Consider the following 21,843-nt stretch of genomic DNA (forward strand, 5'->3'; position numbering starts at 1 on the left):
CTGCTGTTGTACCAGCACGCATGAGCCTGGCAGTATCACTACACACAGTGAGTCTGCTCAGCAAACCCAGCAGTGGGAGCAAAAGGCAGCACTGTGTTCTCAGGGACAGGAGGAAAAAAAGGTTATTGGCTTTTTCCCAGCAGGATGGCCTAAGTCAAAGAAGAGACTCCCCAAAAACAGGCTATCTGGTCTCACTGCCACAACATCCCCATTCAAAACAGAAGGACAGCTTTTGCTTAGGTCACACTAGGAATTAGAAAAAAGGAAGATTCAAAAGGTTCTGGGGTGGGGTAGGATTTCTGACTGCTCCAATATGCTCCAGCTCCTGTCTGGTTGCTCCTGGCTCCAAGGTGATGTTCCCATGTCCCAGAAGAGCCAGAGCCCAGATCCTGGCCCCATCTCCCTCAGTAAACTCTTTCAGTTTTAAAAGGCTCTGGGTAAACCACTGCAGCTGAACAGCCAAAATAATGTAAGTTACACTGCATAGCCTCAGCAAGAAACAGGCAGTGGAGACTGCAGATACAAAAGCCATGTTTTACAGGTTCAGCAGTTCTGCAAAAGCACTTTGCCATTACCAAAGAATACAAAAAATCAGAAAAGTCAGGAAAAATTTATTTTTGCCTTTATTACAATATATATTTCTACCTTTGTTGCATTCAGAAGATCAAAATGAAGTGTTAAAACTATTTTCATCACTGCAGTAGCACATACATATACAGAATAAACACTGTATATAAATAAGCTTTCAAATAATAACAAACCATATCAACAAATAAAAAATACCCAATACCACTTTCTCCTCCTTCCCCAAATTACAGCAGTAACATTTTATCTTCAGCATAACTGATGTCACAAGCACAACTCTCTTTCCCTCCCATGACACAGCTAGAGTGGTGTGGTCATCAGCACCAAGAAAATAAACATTAGTCACTCCTCACTGCTGCATATTCTGGTTTTTGTGCATTTTATGAATAGAATATACTGTGATTTAATGTGTCTGCATACTTCTGTTAACATATTCTTTCTGTAAAAAAACCAGCACTACACCGTGAGCAACGTTGATTCTTCTCTTTCACAGAAAGAGTAGCAATTTTTTAAACCATACCTTTTTCTTCTATATGAATTAACAAAGCAGTTTAAATATTATGCTAAAATTATTCAGCTACCAAATCAAAATGTCTTATACTTTCTGGAAAAGTATGGTGATGCTTCTAGCAGGTCAAACCCTTGATTTTCATGTAAGTGTCTTTTTTGTCAGTAAATTTGATAAAATTTACAGCGACACATTCCTGACACTGTTCAGGAATACTATACTTCAGCTATACTTCAATTTCAGATACAAAGGGGGATGCAGCAACTCAGAAGTGAAGTGCTGAACGTCACAGAATCACAGAAAAGTTGGTCAGAAGGGACCCCTGGAGGTGATGCAGTCCAACTTCAGCCTTGAAGCAGATGGTTTCCAACACTAGATCAAGTCAGCCATAACCCTGTTTAACCAAATCTTGAAAAACCCTGGGACAGATTCTGCAGCACCTCAGAGTTACCTGTACCAGCACTGCACTGTGGCCACAGTCTGCCAGAATTAAAACAGTTCCTCATTCACACTATCATTTGTTTCTAAATACTAAAGGCAACAAACAACCCTGGACTGCCTATTTATTAAGTTATAAATAAATATATCACAGGTTTTAATTGTGGAGAACTTTCAGGGACCATCTTTTTTAGTGGGAGCTCTGTGTGTAATATCTTTGGAAAATAGATTTTAACTACTGTTAAGGATAAAAACCACAAAACTGACAGCATCTCACTGAAGGGTTGGTTGTATTTTATATATTTTACATAATAAATGGCTTGAAATAGGCCTTTACCAAAACTGAATTTAAATAGGATGCAGCTAGTACATTCATCCATTTATTCAATCATTAATGACAAGTATTAATAGATAACTAAAGGAAAGTGTGTCTATATTTAGAGATGCAACCATCTCAGTTTGGCAATCTGCAATCCCCACTGACTGTATTTCAGAAAATCCACCTCATATTTCTTACACCTTTAAGTAAAAAGATATTCACATTTTCTTTAAAGTTTCAAGAGAACACAACAGTTCTGGGTTGTCAAACACTCATTTCTTGCTCTTTGTGTCTAATCCTGGTATGTCCGAAGTGGACGTTTACCTTGCCTGAAGTAACAACATTCATGTGAAAGGAAGACTTAAGGAGGGCTCTCCACTGCACACTGCAGCTGTGTAAAGCATTGCACTTGTTTTCATTACTATTGAAGGCACAGAGAAATCATAAATTGGCCCACTAATATCTCAGATAAAGTCTTCAGTAGCAAGACTTAGAAAACCCTTACCAGTTACCATCCTATCTACATTGCTATCACTCTTGACATGCAAAACCAGAATTGGTTATTACAGAACAAATGTGACACAGCAGCCATTTCCAAATTTCTGGGTGATAACCAAGTATAATCACATCTTAAAATTTCTTCTGGACCACTCTGCCTTCCTGTTATTAAACTTTTAAGTGAAAACACTACAAAGCAGCTGCAAAACATGTACTACAGCCTCAGATCACAAGCTGGTAGAGACCACAGCTTGTGAACCACCAGTCATATTGAAATACAATGTACATAGAAGCCCATGATGCCATTCTCAGCATTCAGAAAGCAATTAGACTTTTCATTATATTTCAAAAGGAAAAATAAAGTTTATTTCCAAACTACAACACATTTGAAGTCATTTGGCATGTGGGCACTTGGAGTCCATATTTTAAGTACCACAATGTGTAAAGGCAGACCATTTGGAAAATGTCATCAACTGATCCACAGTATTGCTTTTTGTGCACACAGTTCAGTTTTAAGGCTGTCAAAAGCAATATCTACAGCTTGTGTCTGGATAAATAAGGAAAAAAAAAAGAAAAATGAGGAGATTTCATTACCTTAAAGGAGAGTAAATTGCACTAAAAGTATCCATTCTTTATGATACAAAACAAAGCAAAAAAAACCATACAGTAAAAACCTGAGATGCATCATTCACCAGCATCAAAATTCACATTTTAACCAAAAATAATATTTCAAACAAAACAATTCCATTTTGATAAAATCCTTACTATTTTTGGCTCAGTAAAAAATCTTCAACCTCAGCACACTGTGTGTGGGAAAGATGTGTTTAATGACAATCACCCACTTCAGTAAGGTGGGCATTATCCACAGTGGCCTGTATCTTCCACTTGAACAGTTATCTTCATCCAAAAAGCTACTCTTGAAGCATGATAGTCCTCAAACTCAGAGAGACTGGAAGAATCTGCCCATCCTATTTAATTTACTTTCTATTTAGATCACACATAATTTATTTCCTCAGAAATGTCCCATGTCAAAACAGGCCGGAATAAATCAAACACAGCTCAACTGGTTTTGACAGCTACAGTGATTTACATCTGCTGAGAATCTAGACCAGTAATTAACTCTTAAACAGTTGTTGGTCAAACAAGGGGAGAGGGGAAGAATCATCTGCTCCTTCAGAGAGGAGAATTTTGATATATAGATGCAATCCCTGTGTCACCAGATCATGTCAGGAATGGTGAGCACCTTCAGCTGCCTTCCAGGCAAGGGATTCTGACAGGATGGAAGATGGCTTCAGTGATGCAGAACAGACATGGAATCACTTTACAACCTTATGGCATGTCTAACTGCCAACATCACTGCACTTTTAGTTGACCTTATATGATGGAAGTGCATGGCAAAATTTGAGGAGCCAGGAGAGGACCTAGAAAAGCAATCCTATTCCAAGCAAGACTCCTCTTGCCTGGAAACCCGACTAGTTATGAAAAAGCATTCCTAAGTTTGCTCACAACGGAAGAATACAATGCTCACAACTTCACAACTTCAGATTCCAACTGAACTGCCAACAGCAAAAGCCAAGTGGTGCCCTTTCAACACAAGCCAACCCATTCTTTGAGGTGAGACCAACAATTTGGAGATGGGGTTAAGATGAGGCTGGATGTACATCCTGAGTTTCAAACGGTGGCAGAGGTTCTCTCCAGTAGGTGAACTGGCTGTAGGTGTCAGAACAAGGGAAGTCTGAAGAATGACTTCTTTTCAGCAAAGGGAAAATGTGGTCTACCACTTCACAGAGTCTGACATAGCTGGAAAATAAAAGAATTAAAAGAATGCTGACCCATTTCAGATCATTTACTTTAAACTTTTTTCCAGTCCCCAACCACTAAGGCATGACTACATTTACAAACACATAAGGTGGACAAGTCACACACCTCAAAGGAATAAAACTAAATTTAATTTTGGTGCACAGCTGCCAGGAAGGATAAGAAATGTTCTAATGTGTTCATTCTAACAAATGATACTCACCTAGTGATAAACATGCCATTTTACACCCAGATCACCTGCTAAAATATTCAGGCACCACATTGTGCTTCTCCATTTCTGTCCAGCCTGGCTCAAGCAGCTCCCTGCTCAACTGATTATTCATATTTTATACACATATGGCTCCCCTTCAATTAAGGACACCAACATTTAACATCACTAAAAGCCATTCCACTATTAGGGGTTGCCAGTGCCTAAGCAACTTGCTGGAAGCACTTGACCCTCTCTTCAGATTTTGTTTTCTGGCTCTTCCAGATAGGAGATCCAGAAAAAGGAAATTTTGAAAAGGCCAGGAAGAGGCAGATGGCGTCAGCAAATCTGTGAGTCTCATTTTTATGCAGACTAAATCATCCACTTCTAAATCTTTTATGATTAAAGTAGATGGAATATATGATACTAAATGCCAAAAAATTTCTTTTTGTAACTTTAACTGAAGGGAAGTAGATAATACGTATTTTATTCTAAAACTTTTTTGTTTTGTTTGAAGTATTCTAAGGATCTTTATTTACTAAAATTGAATGGATCTTTGGGCAACTTGAGTCATAAGTTAGCACAGCAAATTAATTTAGTCCATAAAGTGTTAGGGATAAGAGATTACTTACGATGAGATGTTTGTCTTTGCATGCTCTTGTATAAGTTCTCCTTTGGGGTTAACTGTAAATATCCTGTTTAAAGAAACCCCCACTTGTTTGTATGAATAAACATCCTAAAAAGAATATAAAAGAAAAAAAGAAAAATTGTGATTCTGCCTTTGCAAAATTATGTGTAATCCTGCTGTAATATATTACACAAAAGAACATATTTACACAGAACTGGTACTAAATTTACCTACTTATTGTTTGCCTGAAATTCTTCATTATGTTACAAATGAAGTCAATCTATTGAAATGTTCATCAAACAGACAATTTGCTGCTAGGTAAGAAGTTTGCCACTTCAGTTTAAACTATCAAAATCATGTTCATCTTTTCAGCAACTTCCTTGACACAACAATAACATTCAGTAAAGAACTAATGACATTTGATGTAAAAGCATTAGAACCTTCATTTTTCTTTCAGAGAATATTTAATGTCCTGTGTGCATTGTACCAAGTATGTTACAACAGAGGTTAAACAGAGTATGTTACAGAAGTTAAATGTAACTGACACATAAAACATTTTTTAAGGACATTTAAGGAATTCTTTTTTTAAGGACAAGGTCACAAAATTCACAACAAATATATCTATGCTAAAGCCATCACTTAGCTTCTGAGTTCAGATTTTTGGCATATTCATACTCTGTCAGAGCAAGGGGAAAAGAAGGAAAGCAAGAAATATATGCCAAAACAGCAGCAGTGAGCCCCAGTAGGTAATGCAGATACAATTATGGGAAGTACAATTAGAAGTCAGAATTAAGAATGTCTTCTAAGAAATTCAGATTGTTAAGGAAAACAGTAAGTTTTCATCTGTTCTAAAGAAGAGCTTGACAAAATCAAAGTTGAAAGTATCTCCCAGAAGATCAGAGCAAAACCAATTTCCATTTTGCTAATATAAATTATGGTTTTAAAAGCCAAAATGGGAAAAAACTGGAATGTTAATGAAGCCACAAAGTTTATTTTTTATATCTATATTGTAAAGATTATTAAAACAAAATAAGTAACTGCACAAAAGTGATGAGCAGCCACTTCAAGAATTCAGCATCATGGCAGTCCATGCACTGTCTACACCTGTAACATCCATGTGTACAGAAAATATTTCCCTGAATTTGCTCTTGGAAAAAACAAACCAAACAAAAAAAACAAACCACACAAACAAAAACAAAACCAAACCAACCAAAACAGAAAAACAACAGAAAACCCAGAGCAGAAGACTGAGAGAGCTGTGATCCTGAGCTATACAAAGCCCATGGCACATCACACACCTGAAGCCTGTACTCTGACAGCAAGCATGGGAGTGAGCTACCAGTAATTACTTTAGAAAGAGAAACTTACTGTTTTACTTAAAATTTCATTGAATAAAATCATTATTTCAATGCATGTTTCCCTGAGGTTCAAAAACTGAACTAGAGGTAGTTATTATCCATAGTACAACATCACAGAAGATTTTAAAACGTTATTTCATAATCATATGTTTAAAGGTGCCTTGATAATGGAAACTAAGCTGCCTGTAATATAACAATACAGCAAGGGGACAGGGAGGACCTCTGTCAGCTCTGACATAAAGAAGGAATAATCACATGCCAGGGTACTCCCTCAGCCCAAGCCCATGTGTCTGTTTCCTTTCCTAGATGCAGAACAGCATTCTTTGCACCAGGGCAGGAGCAGGAACCATCTACAGCCCAAATATCCAGTCTTCCAATGGGTGACAGAGATATGCCTTGCCTTTTCTATGTCCAATTTATCACTTTCCATACAGAGTAGAACCTTTTGACTTCAATGGGACATTCAAGATCTTTTAAGTGTACTTAGAGTTTGAAATATAAGTTCCACCAATATTAATCTGAAATATTTTCTGTCTGCCCACAGGTATCTCACTGATACTGTATCTGTGTGGATTAAAATGAGATCATTGTTTCCACATAAGCTTAACTGATAATTTATGCAGATATAACCAAATTACTTTGTTGCTCTTCCATCTCTGAATCCTAGTCATGGCATTTTTGAGGAAGAGCCTTAATATTTTCTTTTGTACAGGGCTTAATAGAATGTTCCTAATTCTCATTTAAAGCTTCTAAGTTCTAATAAACTAAATCTTGAAATAACAGCAACGTTTCTGTTCTCTGCAATAGAAATAAATTCAGCTACTACTTACAGCAGGTCTGTTTCCAAAAGCAGCATAAAAGGGCTCTGTGTTAGGATAAAACAAATTTTTGATGTCGGTCAAACATTGAACTTTAAATTTTTCTGGCTTCTTTTCTATGACCTCCCTGAAACAATAAAAAAGGGAAACTGAATAAATACACATGAAATACATCACAAACTATTTAATCTTCTTTATTCAATGTTTTCACCTAGTTAGATACTGCTGCATAGCATCCACCCTTTTCCAATAAATCTTTTAGAAGTCAGATTGAAGATAAAACAGTATTCCCAAATTTACATAATGGGTACAGTAAATAAATGAAACAAGGTAACTTCTATTGAAACCTACATGATAGCTACTATGATAGCTACTGAGCAAGGCTAGTGGATTACAGGGAGTATCTGCTAAATCAATCCTTAAGAGGCATAAACTCTTATCAAGTAAACTGCCTCCTGAGAACTGCAGAATGATTCATAGATTACATTAGCCCTCACTGTTTATGGTGCTGTTTTTTCAAATTTTATTTTTAAAAGGATTGCCATCACCATATGTGCTAGAAGCACCTCAGCCTGTTAAGACAGAATTACAGTCAGGTTCTCCACTACTGCTAATTAGCAAAAGTTAAGGAATAAATGAATCTTCTATTTCTTTTCAGCTGCTCCTTACAGAATAGAGAACTCATTAATGAACAGAGGAGTTCTCATCTCTGGGCAAAAGCCCTTTCACAACAGCTTCTCTTGGCAAGAAGACTGAACAGGTGGCAGAGTCTGGAGTTCCCATAACATAGGAAGATGCCAGCATGACACAAAAGCACTTAAGAAGCTCAGAATCCAAGATCCTAGCACCAACACATATGTCAAGGAAGATGTGAATAATATAGAAGCTTCATAGGAGTAAAGCAGCCCTTTGGAACAGCAGATCCATGTATAAATGAATGTCTGAGAATGCGCAAAAAAAATGAATTAAACCACTTTTCCTCAGTCACATACACCTGATCTCAAACCTACAAGGATTAAATCTATGGATAAGACAATGAAGTAATTTATTGCCCACACACCTCAGCATTACAATAGTGTACACTGAAAGACAGGCATTCCTTAAGTCAACAAGATACCAAAAGGATATAATTTTAAATGTATTTCTAGATACAAGGAGTATAACAGTAACTACCTTCTACTGAACTTATTATTTAATCAGTCTGAGAAGTGCACTGTAATACCTTCATGGTTTCTTATATTTAGAACATGACTGGTAAGACAGCCTGTAGCATGTCACTCAATCAGGAGAACATCTTCCATGAACAACCTTCCATTAAAAATTCTAATGAAATATATCCTGTCACAGCAGCTTTTAACAGCTTAAAATATTTTCAGTAATCACTTGACATGCTTCACTGAATTAGGCTGAAGGTACAATATTCATAATCTGGGCTGTTATTATTCACTCACCACAGTTCAACACCTAGAAAAGATAACATTGTCCTCACAAAATCCCACAGTGCACTCAGGAATATAAAAAGTTCATTTCATATTCACATTAATTTCTTCAAAACCCACCAAGAAATAACCTTCCACAAAAATACACTTATGCCAACAGGAACATCTTACAGGAAAAGAGTCATTGCTATGAAAACATCTACATTTCTCCCATAGGCAAATATGAACACGGGATGTTAAACACATGAAGTCACCAAGCAGTACCTACTGGCAAACAGTGAACACTTAATATACATTTAAAATATAAACTAGGCAAAAAACAGATATTGAGTAACTACTAAATTTTGGTCTAACAAAATTTCTTAATTAAATTTTGCATCAATATGTGAAAAATAAAATAAATTAATTGTTTCAAGCACTCCCACTTAAAAAAAAACCTGTTAATTCAGCTTCCACCAACCTCAGTTTCCTTCTCTGTAAAAGCAAAATTGCATTACCTGTGAAGAGCTGAGAAGAGGCTGCTTGGACTTAGCAAAACTGGCCCTTGAGGCAGCACAGTTCCTCTTTCATTGACCCAGTGCAAGTATCCTCTGGTCATGCCTGCCATTCCAATAGCTCGTGCTGAGCAGTACAAAAATTTATATCCATTTCTGTGAGCAGATATAAAAGAAGAAACTACTGTAAAAATAAAGCAGGTGTTTACATATTAATAATTTTGAGAGTTTACTTTTACATGAATCAAATAATGGCTGTTAAAAAGGCTTATGTTTAACCCAAACTTAACTTAAAAGGAATAAAAGCATTTATGTCAGAAAACTGGATAATTAAAACCCATGTAGCCCTGCTGCATTTAGTAATTACACCTAAGAGACCTCATTTATCTCTGCTCCTCTCAAGACTTATGACTCTTTAAGGTTACCTTTCCACCCCTGTGTGATGGAACCACTCTCAGAATTAACTGAAAGGAGGAAAACACTTGGCATAAAGCACGCAATGATATACTGGCCTTTGTTGTATTAACAGTGCTGCATTCCTGCCTCTGCAAAAAAAGATGTGCAGCACTAATATATTTCCTCAAGCTGGAAGAACTTGAGTTTCAAAACACAGGATGAGAAGCAATCTTTAACCTGACACTGAAATTAAATTTTGGCATAAGGCACAGCTTGCCTTTGATTCTGTTTATGACAGAACAGAATCCTTTCTGATATTAGGTCAACTTAATAGCAGCTTACTTTTCAATCTCTATTAAAAATTACTTTTCAGAAAACAAAGAAATACTGTATTCAGGGCACGCATGGTCATTAGATATAACTATAAAGCATTTATATGGTGTTCAGCTGTAATATCTAGCCACGACATAATTAACTCTGTAATTTGAAACCCAACATGACTCAAATCTATTTTTTGCCCCTATGTTTATGATCATCAAAGCCCTAACAACTGATAATGCTGGCAGGCACAGAAATAACAACTGCAATTAAAAAAATTAATTAACTTTTTTTCCAAATGTAATGCAGAGGTTATACACAGAACTCAGTATGTGAATTCCCAGTCTGTCCTGTCTTTTCTGTGAGCATGTATGTCTAATGTGCAGACAAGTGTCTCTGGCATAATTTACATTCCACCATCCATAATTTATAATTCATCATCCATGTCAAACAAAAAGCAATAAACTAACCTTAGCATAACTCTAGTACACAGAACAAATCAGATTAACTAAGAAGAGAGTTGTGATCTGTACCAGAGTCTCTTCAAACATATATGCTAATTTATATATATAAGAAAAGCTGACATTCTTGTAATAAAAGAAAACAATCACTAATCCTCCTTGTAAAAATTAAAATCAGATATTTCATCTGAACCCATTCAAACACCAATTCATTGTTCCTCATTTCCTTTTTTTCTCTCAATGGGTAATTACAAAAATCCCCATACTCTGTCTTTGATCTCCCTGTGTACACAATGGCTTGACTATATTGCAAAATGTATCCAGGGAATCAACACTACACCTGTACTTTTTCAGTAGCCTTGCTCACCCATAGGCATTCCCACACATCAACACACTGGAGCTGGTACAGTCTAATTGTTTCTCTCCTGTTCATATTCATCAGAGGAAACATCCCCATTGTTTTGGAATAAATTGCTTTAGGTCATAACTGGATATGATGTTAACAACATTAACTGACCTAAAGCATAGCTGATACTATTTCCTACTACTATAGCTGATACTGTTTCCTGATGCTTCCTCAACAGCTATTGGGAAAAAATATTTTTTTCTAAACATGGTTAGATCCCAGTATATCTTCTTCCAAGAATTACACAGGATGGAAAATCCACAAGCAAACATGATGAATCCAAGTCCTTTACCTGCTCCAGTGGCATGGAAGGTGTTTATTACTGTGGACCAGCAGATGTAAGTGCAGGTCAGTTACTGGGCTGTAATACAGCAGCTAAAACACTGATATTGCCAGGCTAAAGCCTTTTCTTTAGGCCCTTCACAGCATGGTCCTTATTGAATTTCAATAACTTGAAACTGCATTTTAAGAAACTTTTACTTACCACCTGCTCTCAAAATTAACCCACGGTTTTAATAACCAATTAAAACTGATCCTTTCTAACCTTGAAATTTAACATTGGATTAGCAACACTTACATACAGAAATAAAATGAATTATATAATCAGCACATTATCATCAGTGTCTTTGAAGCTCGTTATTAATATAAAAAATAACTAATATTAGCAGTGATTATCCAAAACTGGGGGATTTCTAGTCAAGATAAGACATTGTGTTGTGCTTTAAGGATGAGATTTATCTTGCTTGACTAGAAGCCCAATGTTTAGACAGTTCAAATCAAAGCTGTTTCACTGAACTCCCTTTCTACTCACTGTAAAGAAAGGGACCTGCCCCAAAGACTCATTTCATATGTTTTAGATTCCATCCCTGCACAACTCCAGGTAAGTCAAACTGAGCAAGAGAAATTCCAAGTACAGTGACCACCCTGGGCCAGTGTCTTTATGCATTTCACAGTCTCCTCAACAAGGAGTGAAAGGAAGGTATATTAGCATCTTCTGAATTAATACTGCTGCAATTCCCAGTTTACAAGAAAGTTCCACTTGCTGCAACTGCATAACTCATCCAAATTACCACAGTCTTGGGAACTGTCTGTATCTGTTTGGGATGGTTGGAAGAGCAATCATCAGCCACAAATAGGGGGCTTTTGCTAGCACAAAGCAGGTTTTGCTCTGGATATCACACAGGAGATGTTTACACTGTGTAAGCATCACTGAAGTGACAAGATACTGATGAAACTGTTACCTCTATAGGTTAAAATAAGCCTAGAGAAATTTAAAATTTTACACACAAATGAATAAACACAAAGAAGCCACAGATGCATGAACAGATTTACTGAATACTCACTGGCTCACTTTATGGTACAACTTTGCAATCCCTTGGTGTGTCCAGTCTTTGCCAAGAGTTGGCAAAATATGACCCAAAGTATCTGACCTGAATAAAGGAAAACAATATAACTGAACTGAAAAAAACAGACATAATAACAATCAAGTCTAATACAAATCCCACTAATTTACTTGGATAGCTGAAAATGAAAATAAGGTATTCTGTAAGGGACTGTCATCAGAAGAGAATTAGTTTATTCCTTTTTCTTTTTTTTTTTAGTCAGGTTGACATGCTCATCCTTGGCCATGTTGTTTAAATCACTCCTGTGCCCCAAGATGGGTAAGCTTGTGCCCCAAAAAATGACACAGAAGTCACAGCACACAGGCCATCAACCAGACTTCTGGGAGGCCACCAGTGCCAAGCACGCTTCTTGAGGTTTACAATAAATGTTTTCTAGATAAATCAAACCTATCCACAATGGAAGTTTATGGGAAACTGAAAGTATGATGTAAGTCACATTCTAGCTTATTTCCAACTAACTTCCCTACATTAAGCCAGGAGTTTGTCAGGTATAAACTACTTTGAAATATTTATTCTGGTTTTGATATATTTCCTGCTTTAGATGAGAGAAAATTATTTACACTATTGTAACAAATAATGCAAATGAGCATCTTGCTTGACTAAGCACTGCACAGATACACAGCAAGAAGTCCACACCCCAAATAACTTGTATCTTAGAGGAAGAAATACTGGGCAGTGGTTTAGGATGGATTTGCATTGGCATTGAAAGGTGAAGTGATTCAGTAACTCTGGGCAGATCAATAGCAGAGAGAATAGATCCCACTCACTTTACTGAAGCTTAAGAAAGCAAAGTGGGGAGAGATGTTAATTTACACTGGCACCAAGTGAGAAGCTTGACATAGAATGGATAAATCACAAGAAAGAAGAAAGTTTCAGTTTAAATCAAGGGTTTTACTTTCCCTCAGATTGCTCTCAAAAATTATTTTTTCCTTGCTCTTTTTCCCAACTAGATATAGCTAAGTATGATTTTGCAAGAAATTGATTTCAAAACAAATTAAACATCTCACTTTAAAAGACAATGCTTCTATTTTTATTTTGTGCTTTCCCCATTCCACACACAGTTGTTTTCCTCGGTGTTAAATATACTAAATAAATACAAACCAGCAAGTCAGTCAATCATTTTGGTCACTCCAAAATTATAAGTCTTACCCAAAGGGCTAATCTGAAACCTTCTATCAGATTCTAGTTCTGACATTGATTTTGGAGTCTAGTCTTCTAAGTAATAATGCCTATCACCCCAGGAATGCCATTTAAAACAAAATTCACATGTTTCTTCTTTTTAATTACTCCTTCATATTTAATTACTCCTTTTAATTACTACTTAATTTATAAGTGTGATACAATCAAAAGGTTAGGATTTTGCAGAAGGTCCTCCAATACTGCTGGGAAGATTACTATGAAACACCAACAGGTGATAAATAATGGGCACGTAATTAAGAATTCAGTTCAGATTGTTGTATTGCTTGAAATCCAAATTTAAAAATAAGTTAAAAAAACCCCAAAAAACCAAAAACAAGAAACAAAACATCCCAAGACACTGGTGTAAGAAGATTCTGTGATTAACATTCCCTTTTAATTATGTTTTCCTTTAAACTAAAGGTGAAACCCCTTGCATGTGAAGGGCTCATGTTCTCATGCTCATGAACTCACCGTGTGATTGTTCCATCAATATCAGAAATAACAACTTTATCATCCCAATTCCACAGGTAAATGGTGCCTTCACAGCGGCAAGTGCCTTGATACTGGGTTGTAACACTAAAGGTCACATCATTGGGGCCATTCTTGAGCTTTAAGCTTTTCTGCAAGACATTATCAGCAAGATGATCAACAAACTGAGCATGAGAAATGGACACAGTGTAAAAGCTGCACGTGATTACTGCCTTGGTGTATTCGGCTGGGAAAGGTGGGGCAAACCCATTTGTAGGATTGTTAGTGCCTAAAGACTAGAGTGTACTCGAGGGGTAATGCAGAAGGATGGGGAGACCCAATACATGCCTCAGGGAGATAGAACCTTGGGGGAAAAATAATCTGTGGTGTAAATTGTATGCTGCAGGAAGCAAAGTACCTTTGGAATTACATGAACTTGTGAAGAATGAATTACATTACATGATGAAGAATGAGTGCCCAGCAATCAGGTATGCTGCTTTCCTGTCCTGACCACCCATCCTGAGTGCAACAGAGCCCAAGTCATGGATCTGGAGGGGTGGAGGAAGCCCATGAAATAGGAAAGTAATATATATATATATATATCTATGAAAGGATGGGATAGTTAATACATTTGGCATAGAGATGGTTTAAGAATGTAGATAAGTTGTATCTGTGGGTAAGGAAGGATTTCAGTAACAAGAAATAAATACAATGGAACAATTAGAAGACTTTGTGGGAACTGAGTATGACACAAATTTTATTGCTTTCAGAAGAAGTATTCTAAATAACAACAGCAGAAGCTTAGCCCGTGTGGTGTATATTACACATTGATTTATAGAACAGAATAAAATGAAACAAAAAAAAAATCTGTTTCACAATCAGGTGAATTAAAAAAAAAATCCCCAAGTCTTCACATAAACAGTAATAAATGATACAACAGGAGCCATCTATGGGCATTCCTCATTCTGAAAGACACATCCATTTGCAGAGAGAAATATGGGTAACAAAACATTCCATAAATTAAGATTTTTTTCTAGGGGAATTTGTGTTCTACAGTATTACATCTCTTTTGTACAATAATCAGCCTCTCACACCACATGAACTATTATTCTTCAGCTTACACTAACTATCCTTAACTCTCCCACTTTGCTGCTCTTCACTCTCTCCTGTGCCCCTTAGTGACATGTGGGGCAAGAAGTTACTGATTTGATTCTATTTGTGAACCTAGCTGTTCATTTTTCCAAGACCTGCAGGAATTTAATATTCTTAGTATATCTTTTTCTTCCTTATCTTTCATTGCAACTTTTCAATTAGTTAAAAAGTGAAAAGGATATGAGAATATAGAACTCATGGGTAACTGATCAATCTCAGCATTTCATCAAGAAACCAATTTAAGAGCAGCTTTAGCTTCAGCTAATTTCTTCAAGCTTTCTGAAACTGAAAAGTCCCATTTTATTTGTGTAAGTCCTACTTTCTCTTTGCAACAGAAAATAACCAACACATCTCATCTGTCTCTTGTGAAAAACTCTGCACTTTTTACAAATTATCCAGGCAGTGAGTGATGGGCTGTTAAATGCTGTACATTTTGTGTGGGTTTCCTTCAGAAAATTAATTATCTGTACCCTAAGATGACAAGAATATTTCCCTATAGTAGCCCATTTTTCCAAATCAAATTGAAATATACAGAACACAAAACTGCAACAGTTTTGTCACCATTAGCCAAAACACCTCTATCACAGGAGAAGAGAATTAGCTTCAAAGAAACTAATAAGCTCCAAAGAAATCAATAGCCTGGCCTCATTATAAATTCACAAGCAGCTCTTTCTGAAATTACTAACAGAAAACTGTATTTAGGCAAAATTTAATTATCTGCCTATAAATGAGAGAAAAGGAAAAGAGGAAGGAGAAAGAAGAGAAGTTGTTAACATATATATGTTTCACATACTACAAGAAAGGATGTGGTTCCAAAACACTTATTCAAGTGACAAATACACATGCTGGAATTTAATTTTGATATTTTTCTAAATGAGAACCCATCTCCAAACCCCTTGCTGCAAGGAACAATATTCATGTTTAATACAGAAAAGAGAAGGGAAAAGGCTTTTTTGAAAAATACAACGATTGAGAATTAAATGCAAGATATAAGAGCTAATTAAGCTTTGAAGCCTGAATAACAGTAAAGGCTCATGTTGTATTAGAAATGACATTTCAGGACAAGGATGTAAAATTAACTCACAAGCTGGTCAGAAGTGAGTCGAAGTGATTTTTTGTAACTGATTCCAGACGATGATGAGAGATGACTGGAACTGGTTTGTAATGACCCGAGGTTTTGTTTGGCAGCTCTAGGGTCTTCATCACTTGAAGAAGATTCATCTTTTATTCTGGAACATTGCACACACAGAAAATGATGTGATCATGTCAGTAAATGCATCTCAGTGTCCATTAAAAATGCATTAACAGTGAGTCACCAAGTAAGTCATTGATTCTCTGCTACCAAGTACTGTCTCACAGGAGGTCATTCATATAATGAGTTTTAATATGTCAATGAACCACCAAACTTTCATTCACACATTCTCCATTATTCAAACTTGGATTGTTACAGGCAGGTGAATGGTTATAACAACAGTTTTCATTACTTAAATGTAATGACTATAAATGAATGTACTATATTAACGCATAAATCTCATATGATAAAAAAATAAAACGCATTAGATGCCATAACTACAAAAAATATCCTCTGTTCTCAAAAGAGGTAAGAGGCACTTGTTATGCTGGTTTTCTCTGTCACTCTTCTCTCCTTCCCCAAAGAATTTAAAAATTAATTTTAAAAAAATGCAGGTTATGGAAGTTTTATTATACAAATTAACGCCTCCTTTTCTTTCAATGAGCAACTTCAGGTAACTGGATTATTCTTTTCCAGGATTTGCAGGATGACCCTTTCCAGAATACAATGATGGAAAGTCAAAAAAAACTGAGCTCCCTCACAGTATTCTATTTAAATACACATTGAAATGATTAGTTTTGTACCACCATTTTTTTAGAAACTTATTAAGGACATTCTTCCTCAGAAAGAAAGTTTTTCTACAGTAAAAAAAAATCTGACACTGTAGGTACAAGTTAAAATTCTTTCAGATCCTACAAATCTAATTTTTAAAACAATTAATATTTGGCCTTTTATTTCAATCACACCTGGATGTTGTTTGATGTTAGGAAGTCTTGACCCAATATCAAGGTACTGCATGTCATGACTAGCAACATTTAAAAGTCTATCTTTTCCTTTGTGACATGATCTCAAAAACTTTATTCAATATCCCACTTCTCACATTTTGCTTGTAAATAAAAAAATTTTAATGAGAGATTTCTAAGGCCAGTTAAAATTCAAACAAAGAACACCAATTTCAGAATCTAGTCTGCTTGAACTCCTAATCCCACTTTAAAGCTTGTCTTTAAACAACCATGTAAGAAGCAGACCTATGTGTCACTTGTCAGCCTTAAAAAGAAAAATCAGCCTTTCCAATTTACTCTGGTTCTCAGTCTCAGAGGCAACAGAGATAACAGCTAATCTCCTACAGAATGAAGAATCCTCCTTCCAGTACATTTGGGTGTGGGACTGCTGGGACTGTAACCATCATAAAGAATGAGAGCTTTTTGTTTCAGAAGGGTGAGCCCTGAACCTCACTTAGTGAGCATAAAGCTTATTTGAATCTGGTCCTTTTCAGCTGTAACTGCAGCCAGCACAAACAAGATGTCTTTACATTAAGATCTATATGCACTGAGAAGGGACAAGGTAGGAGATGTGTCCCTGGCTAACTCATCCCTCCAAAGCAAGCTAAAACTCATGTTACAGAACACTCCAAGGTGAGATTCTGGCTATATAGTAAGATTGTTAGGAGCACAAGAAGAGACTTCTGCAATCCTGGAAAGAAGTAACAAAAAACCATGACTACTGCCTGTGAAAAACACTCTGGAAAGTCCCTTAACTTTCCAAAATCTGCAGTTACCAAGTAATTTGTCAGGCCATAAATTCAAATAAATAAAAAATTTTAAGCAACTGGGATCCAAAACCAGCTTGGGTTCATCTATGATGCTCCCTTAAAAACTCTAGAGCAATGCATGTAGCTTTGGAGAACTGCTCCAATTACAGTTTGTTTTTCAAGGGGCTGGAATGTGTGTCCCAGAGCTGTCAGCCAAACCACAGAAATGCCAGAGTGCACTCCCAAGGTCTGCAGCCCTGCCATGGGTAGGGGCCTCCCATTTGCATTTATGTGGTGCAATGAGTAACAAATTAAAAGTATTTCGCTGACACAGTATTTCTTTGTTTGCTTTCATTTTTAAATGGTAACTCTTGCTTGTTTCAGGTACAGATGATTTTAGGCATACCTGTTTGCCCTGCTCATCTGTGAAGAGTCTTCTGTAAATCCACTCTCACTCATACCTTGCTCTGGCTTTGTTTCCTGTAAAAATACAAGTATGAGTAGTTGTGCATCTCCTGTTGAGCAGAAAGTAAATGTTTTTAGAAAAATATTTGAAAATCAAATTCTGTCTTTTACAGACTTAGTGAAAATCAGCAGTATGTTTGTCCCCTTGTCTTGTAGGCAAAATAAAACCCTTAAAGAATAAAGGCAGTACAAAGAACTAAAAACTGCAACTATAAAACTCAGAAGAATAATTAAGATTTAGTTTTGCAGGGAAGAAGTTGAGAAATACCAGGTTTGACATCTAGTACTATTGAAGTTCTGGGATCAACTCCATAGCTACTCAGTTCATGCACCTCAAATACCTAGATTTCACCTGAGAAAGCAAAGTATGACTTGGGAGAAGGAAAAAAATCCCCACAAAATATCTTTCATAGAATCATTAAGATCTTTAATCCAATAAAACTTTCTAAACTGCTTTTGTCTTGAGTAGGTGCAAAGTCAGTACACAAGATTTTTAAATAGTGAATAGTTCTGCTTTACATAGCTCCATCTAAAGTTGCCACAGCTCAAGAGATAACCAAATACTTCCAGAGAAAATCCTAAAAACTTCAAGCAACTATAAAACTAAAATTTCATGCTCTGAAACCCATGCCCACAGATCAGTACAATGGCTATTTCATGCAAGGTTAAAGAAGTTCTTGACTGAGACACAACCATAAAATTATATTAGGAGTAATTTTTCCCCTCGAGTACTAATGATTCAGCAGTACAAATTAACATAAAGAGGTTTTACTAGACAGCAATATTTAATTTACAGCTTTGGTTTATTCAGTTTTCTAATGTTCACCCATGACTTTAAGATTGTTATCACAAATTTCTAATGCTCTGAAAAGAAACTTAAAAAGACTTTCAAACCAACATATATATACAGTTTGCCATCTTAGATTTTGCTGAGTTTTATGAGTAGCTCACACTACTCACAAACATGTCTGCTTTTTGACCATCAGAAGAAAGATGCAGAAACACAGGTAATCTGCATGAAAACTTTAAATTACTGGCACTACTCTTGGATTCTAGGTTTCCAAACAGAGATTTAACACATTGGATACTACTGCCTCAAATCTGTGTAATGAAAATAAATGCACAACCAAAACTCTTCAGGCAAATGTTTCAGGTAGGGTCTGATCCAAAGCTTTCTGAAGTCAAAACAAACCAGACCTCAGACCATGTTTAATGTGTATATCCTCAGTCAAACTCAGCACCAAACTACCCTCTGAAGTAAAGTTCTGAGGGATGAATATGCAGATACCCAGCAGGAAACTCTGCTTACCTCTTTAATAGTGCTGTTCCTCCCTCTCCATGAAAACCACCATCTTCCACCTTTCTTGGGCATCTTGTCCCTCATGATAGATTCCACAGTTGCCTGTGATAAATGGATGGTAACATAAAAAAGACCCAAAATAAAGGACAACCTGACATACATAAATGAAAAAGTGCCAAACACACAATTTTAACTGATAATAAATATAATAAAAGTAAACATACTGTCTGTGGACCATAAATTCTACTAAAGCAAAATCTAATGGTATCCAGAGCTGCTCTGAAGTAACTTAAGCATGAATACTTATGGTATTTTTAAAAAGAAAATGAAAAACAAATCAAATCAAGGAAGAAAAAAAGCATAAAGAGATATTAGTATAATGTCTAGAATGGAGAACCTGCTGTTTCTAAGTTATTTAGTACAAATTATACATTAAAAAGAAAATAATCACTTCCTGAAGGAGGCATCATGCAACACAATAACAAATTGACAGGCAAGAGTTATTTACAGTTTGTATTTAATCATCAGCTTAGAAATAAATCAAAGAAGTTATTAGCTTTTATAAGTTTATGAATTATGAATTTATGAATTATAACACTATGAATTTGAGTGAAAATGTTAGAATTGTTTCTTTTACAAACTTTTTCTACTTTTTACTGGTTCTACGTACTGGACACCAGTAGAAAAGTTTCTTTCAATATCCATGACTGGAACTTTATGTACTGCAACAGGGGGAGCTGAATTCTTTCACTAAGAGATAAGGAACAGATGGAATGGGAAAATATTATGGTAAAAGTGGCCACAGGGTTTGGTACACCCTAGAACAGCTTGGCCACTCTATTTCTGAGCTGATAGCTTCCACTGAAAATAAGGTCACCAAAAGAAAGTTGTGATATTGATTAATGATTTTTTAAAAAAATTTAAAAACTTTAAAGAACTCTTAGCAATTAAGATGGGGCTGTGTTCAGGTAATGTGTGGCACAATGAATCCCTTTTTCTATAGGTTTTCTTCACTATATAATCTAAAGTATATGAGAAAAAAACTGACAGGAATAAAGTTGAGATTCTCAAACAAAATAAGGAAAACAGGGAGCAGATGGAGCTATGGAGAATGGAGAGCAACCATTAAGAACAATGGTTACAAGGAGATTCTCAAACATGTCAACAACTTCAAGGAGATGTCCTATGAACTTTTAGTGAGGGAATTCACATGCTTATTATTAGATGTGCATTTAAGTGTATTTTACAGAACATCAGTGATTTATATTGGTAAAAACTTCCATTTTCAAACACTTCATAAACTCTGTTTATTAATAAAGTATCTCAGTATTTCAATTCCTTAGTTTCATTACTACTGCAAATTAAAACTAAGTAAAAAGTCATGAAGAAAACTAGTAGGATGACAGGTAACATAAATGAGTCATTGCAGTTTCAGAGGTACAGCAAACCAAGTAAACCTTTCCAATCATACAGATTGTTCTATAAATACTGGCTTCTCCACTAAATTAAAACTGTACTCTCTAGAAAGTTATCAGCATTCAGAGTATAAATTAACAATTAAAAAATCCCAAGCACATTGAATTACACCCTCCTAGAAGATTTTTCTCAACCTATATGAATAATGACCTAAATATAAAGCTGTTGAAAAAATTGCTATCTCCTGTCACATTGTGGAAAAAATATTTTATAATAACTTCTTCTATTTACCCATCCTAAGCAAAACCCAAGACATCTGGCTCAGGTTTTGAAGTGTTTAATTTAAAATGCAGTTACTTTATATTATTTTTATTGCCACTGAAGACCCAATAGGCACCTATCAAGGTCTGAATCACATTGTGTGAGCACCCAACAAATACAGAGAAGGATAACTATGTATCTTCTGTGGGCATTTGAATCCCATGGAATGAATCCCACCTTTGATGACTACTAGTAATGCACAAAGCAGCTGACTATGACATCTTTGATATTCAAGCCATGTTTACCAGATAGTTGGGATTTTTAAGCTTAATTTATTTTATACTGGGATGGTACCATGCAGCTGCACATGACTGCATATAGAGGTAATGTGGCACTAAGAAACAAACACTGGCAGAGAGTATTCTGGGCCTTTAAGAAATTTTTAGTCCACAGTGATGGTGACAGAGATAGCATTTGAATTCACACAATCCCAAAGATATGGGAAATACTGCAAATGGCAGGAGGAAAGTTTAGGTTCAAAAATTTATTGAATACATGTCTAACCAGGACACAAAAGAGTGATAGTGGTGATACTACTTCTTTATACACATTTACAGTATTTCTGTCACGAGCACCTACATGGCACCAGGTCATATGGCACTAAACTAACTTTTTCAGCACATTTATATAAGACAACACATACAGC

General features: G+C 36.0%; 1 protein-coding gene across 5 annotated transcripts in view; it reads right to left on the bottom strand.

Moving 5' to 3' along the window:
- Window positions 1–594: 594 nt before the first annotated feature.
- LPIN1 (lipin 1) overlaps window positions 595–21,843 on the bottom strand; it is a 79,544-nt gene continuing 58,295 nt past the window's right edge. For 4 of the 5 annotated variants that reach the window (XM_079325940.1, XM_079325941.1, XM_079325944.1 and 1 more), the window contains 9 exons: window positions 19,470–19,562; window positions 18,102–18,175; window positions 15,958–16,102; window positions 13,725–13,873; window positions 12,015–12,101; window positions 9,094–9,246; window positions 7,170–7,284; window positions 4,986–5,089; window positions 595–4,148 (listed from right to left, as the gene is read on the bottom strand). In XM_079325940.1, coding sequence (XP_079182066.1) covers window positions 3,989–4,148; window positions 4,986–5,089; window positions 7,170–7,284; window positions 9,094–9,246; window positions 12,015–12,101; window positions 13,725–13,873; window positions 15,958–16,102; window positions 18,102–18,175; window positions 19,470–19,562 — 1,080 coding nt within the window. In that variant the 3' untranslated portion in view covers window positions 595–3,988. Of the gene's footprint in view, window positions 4,149–4,985; window positions 5,090–7,169; window positions 7,285–9,093; window positions 9,275–12,014; window positions 12,102–13,724; window positions 13,874–15,957; window positions 16,103–18,101; window positions 18,176–19,469; window positions 19,563–21,843 lie in introns of those variants that run through there. The other variant, XM_079325943.1, reaches the window with a different exon arrangement.

The sequence above is a fragment of the Erithacus rubecula genome (assembly GCF_903797595.1).
Source record: "Erithacus rubecula genome assembly, chromosome: 2".
NCBI lineage: Eukaryota > Metazoa > Chordata > Aves > Passeriformes > Muscicapidae > Erithacus > Erithacus rubecula.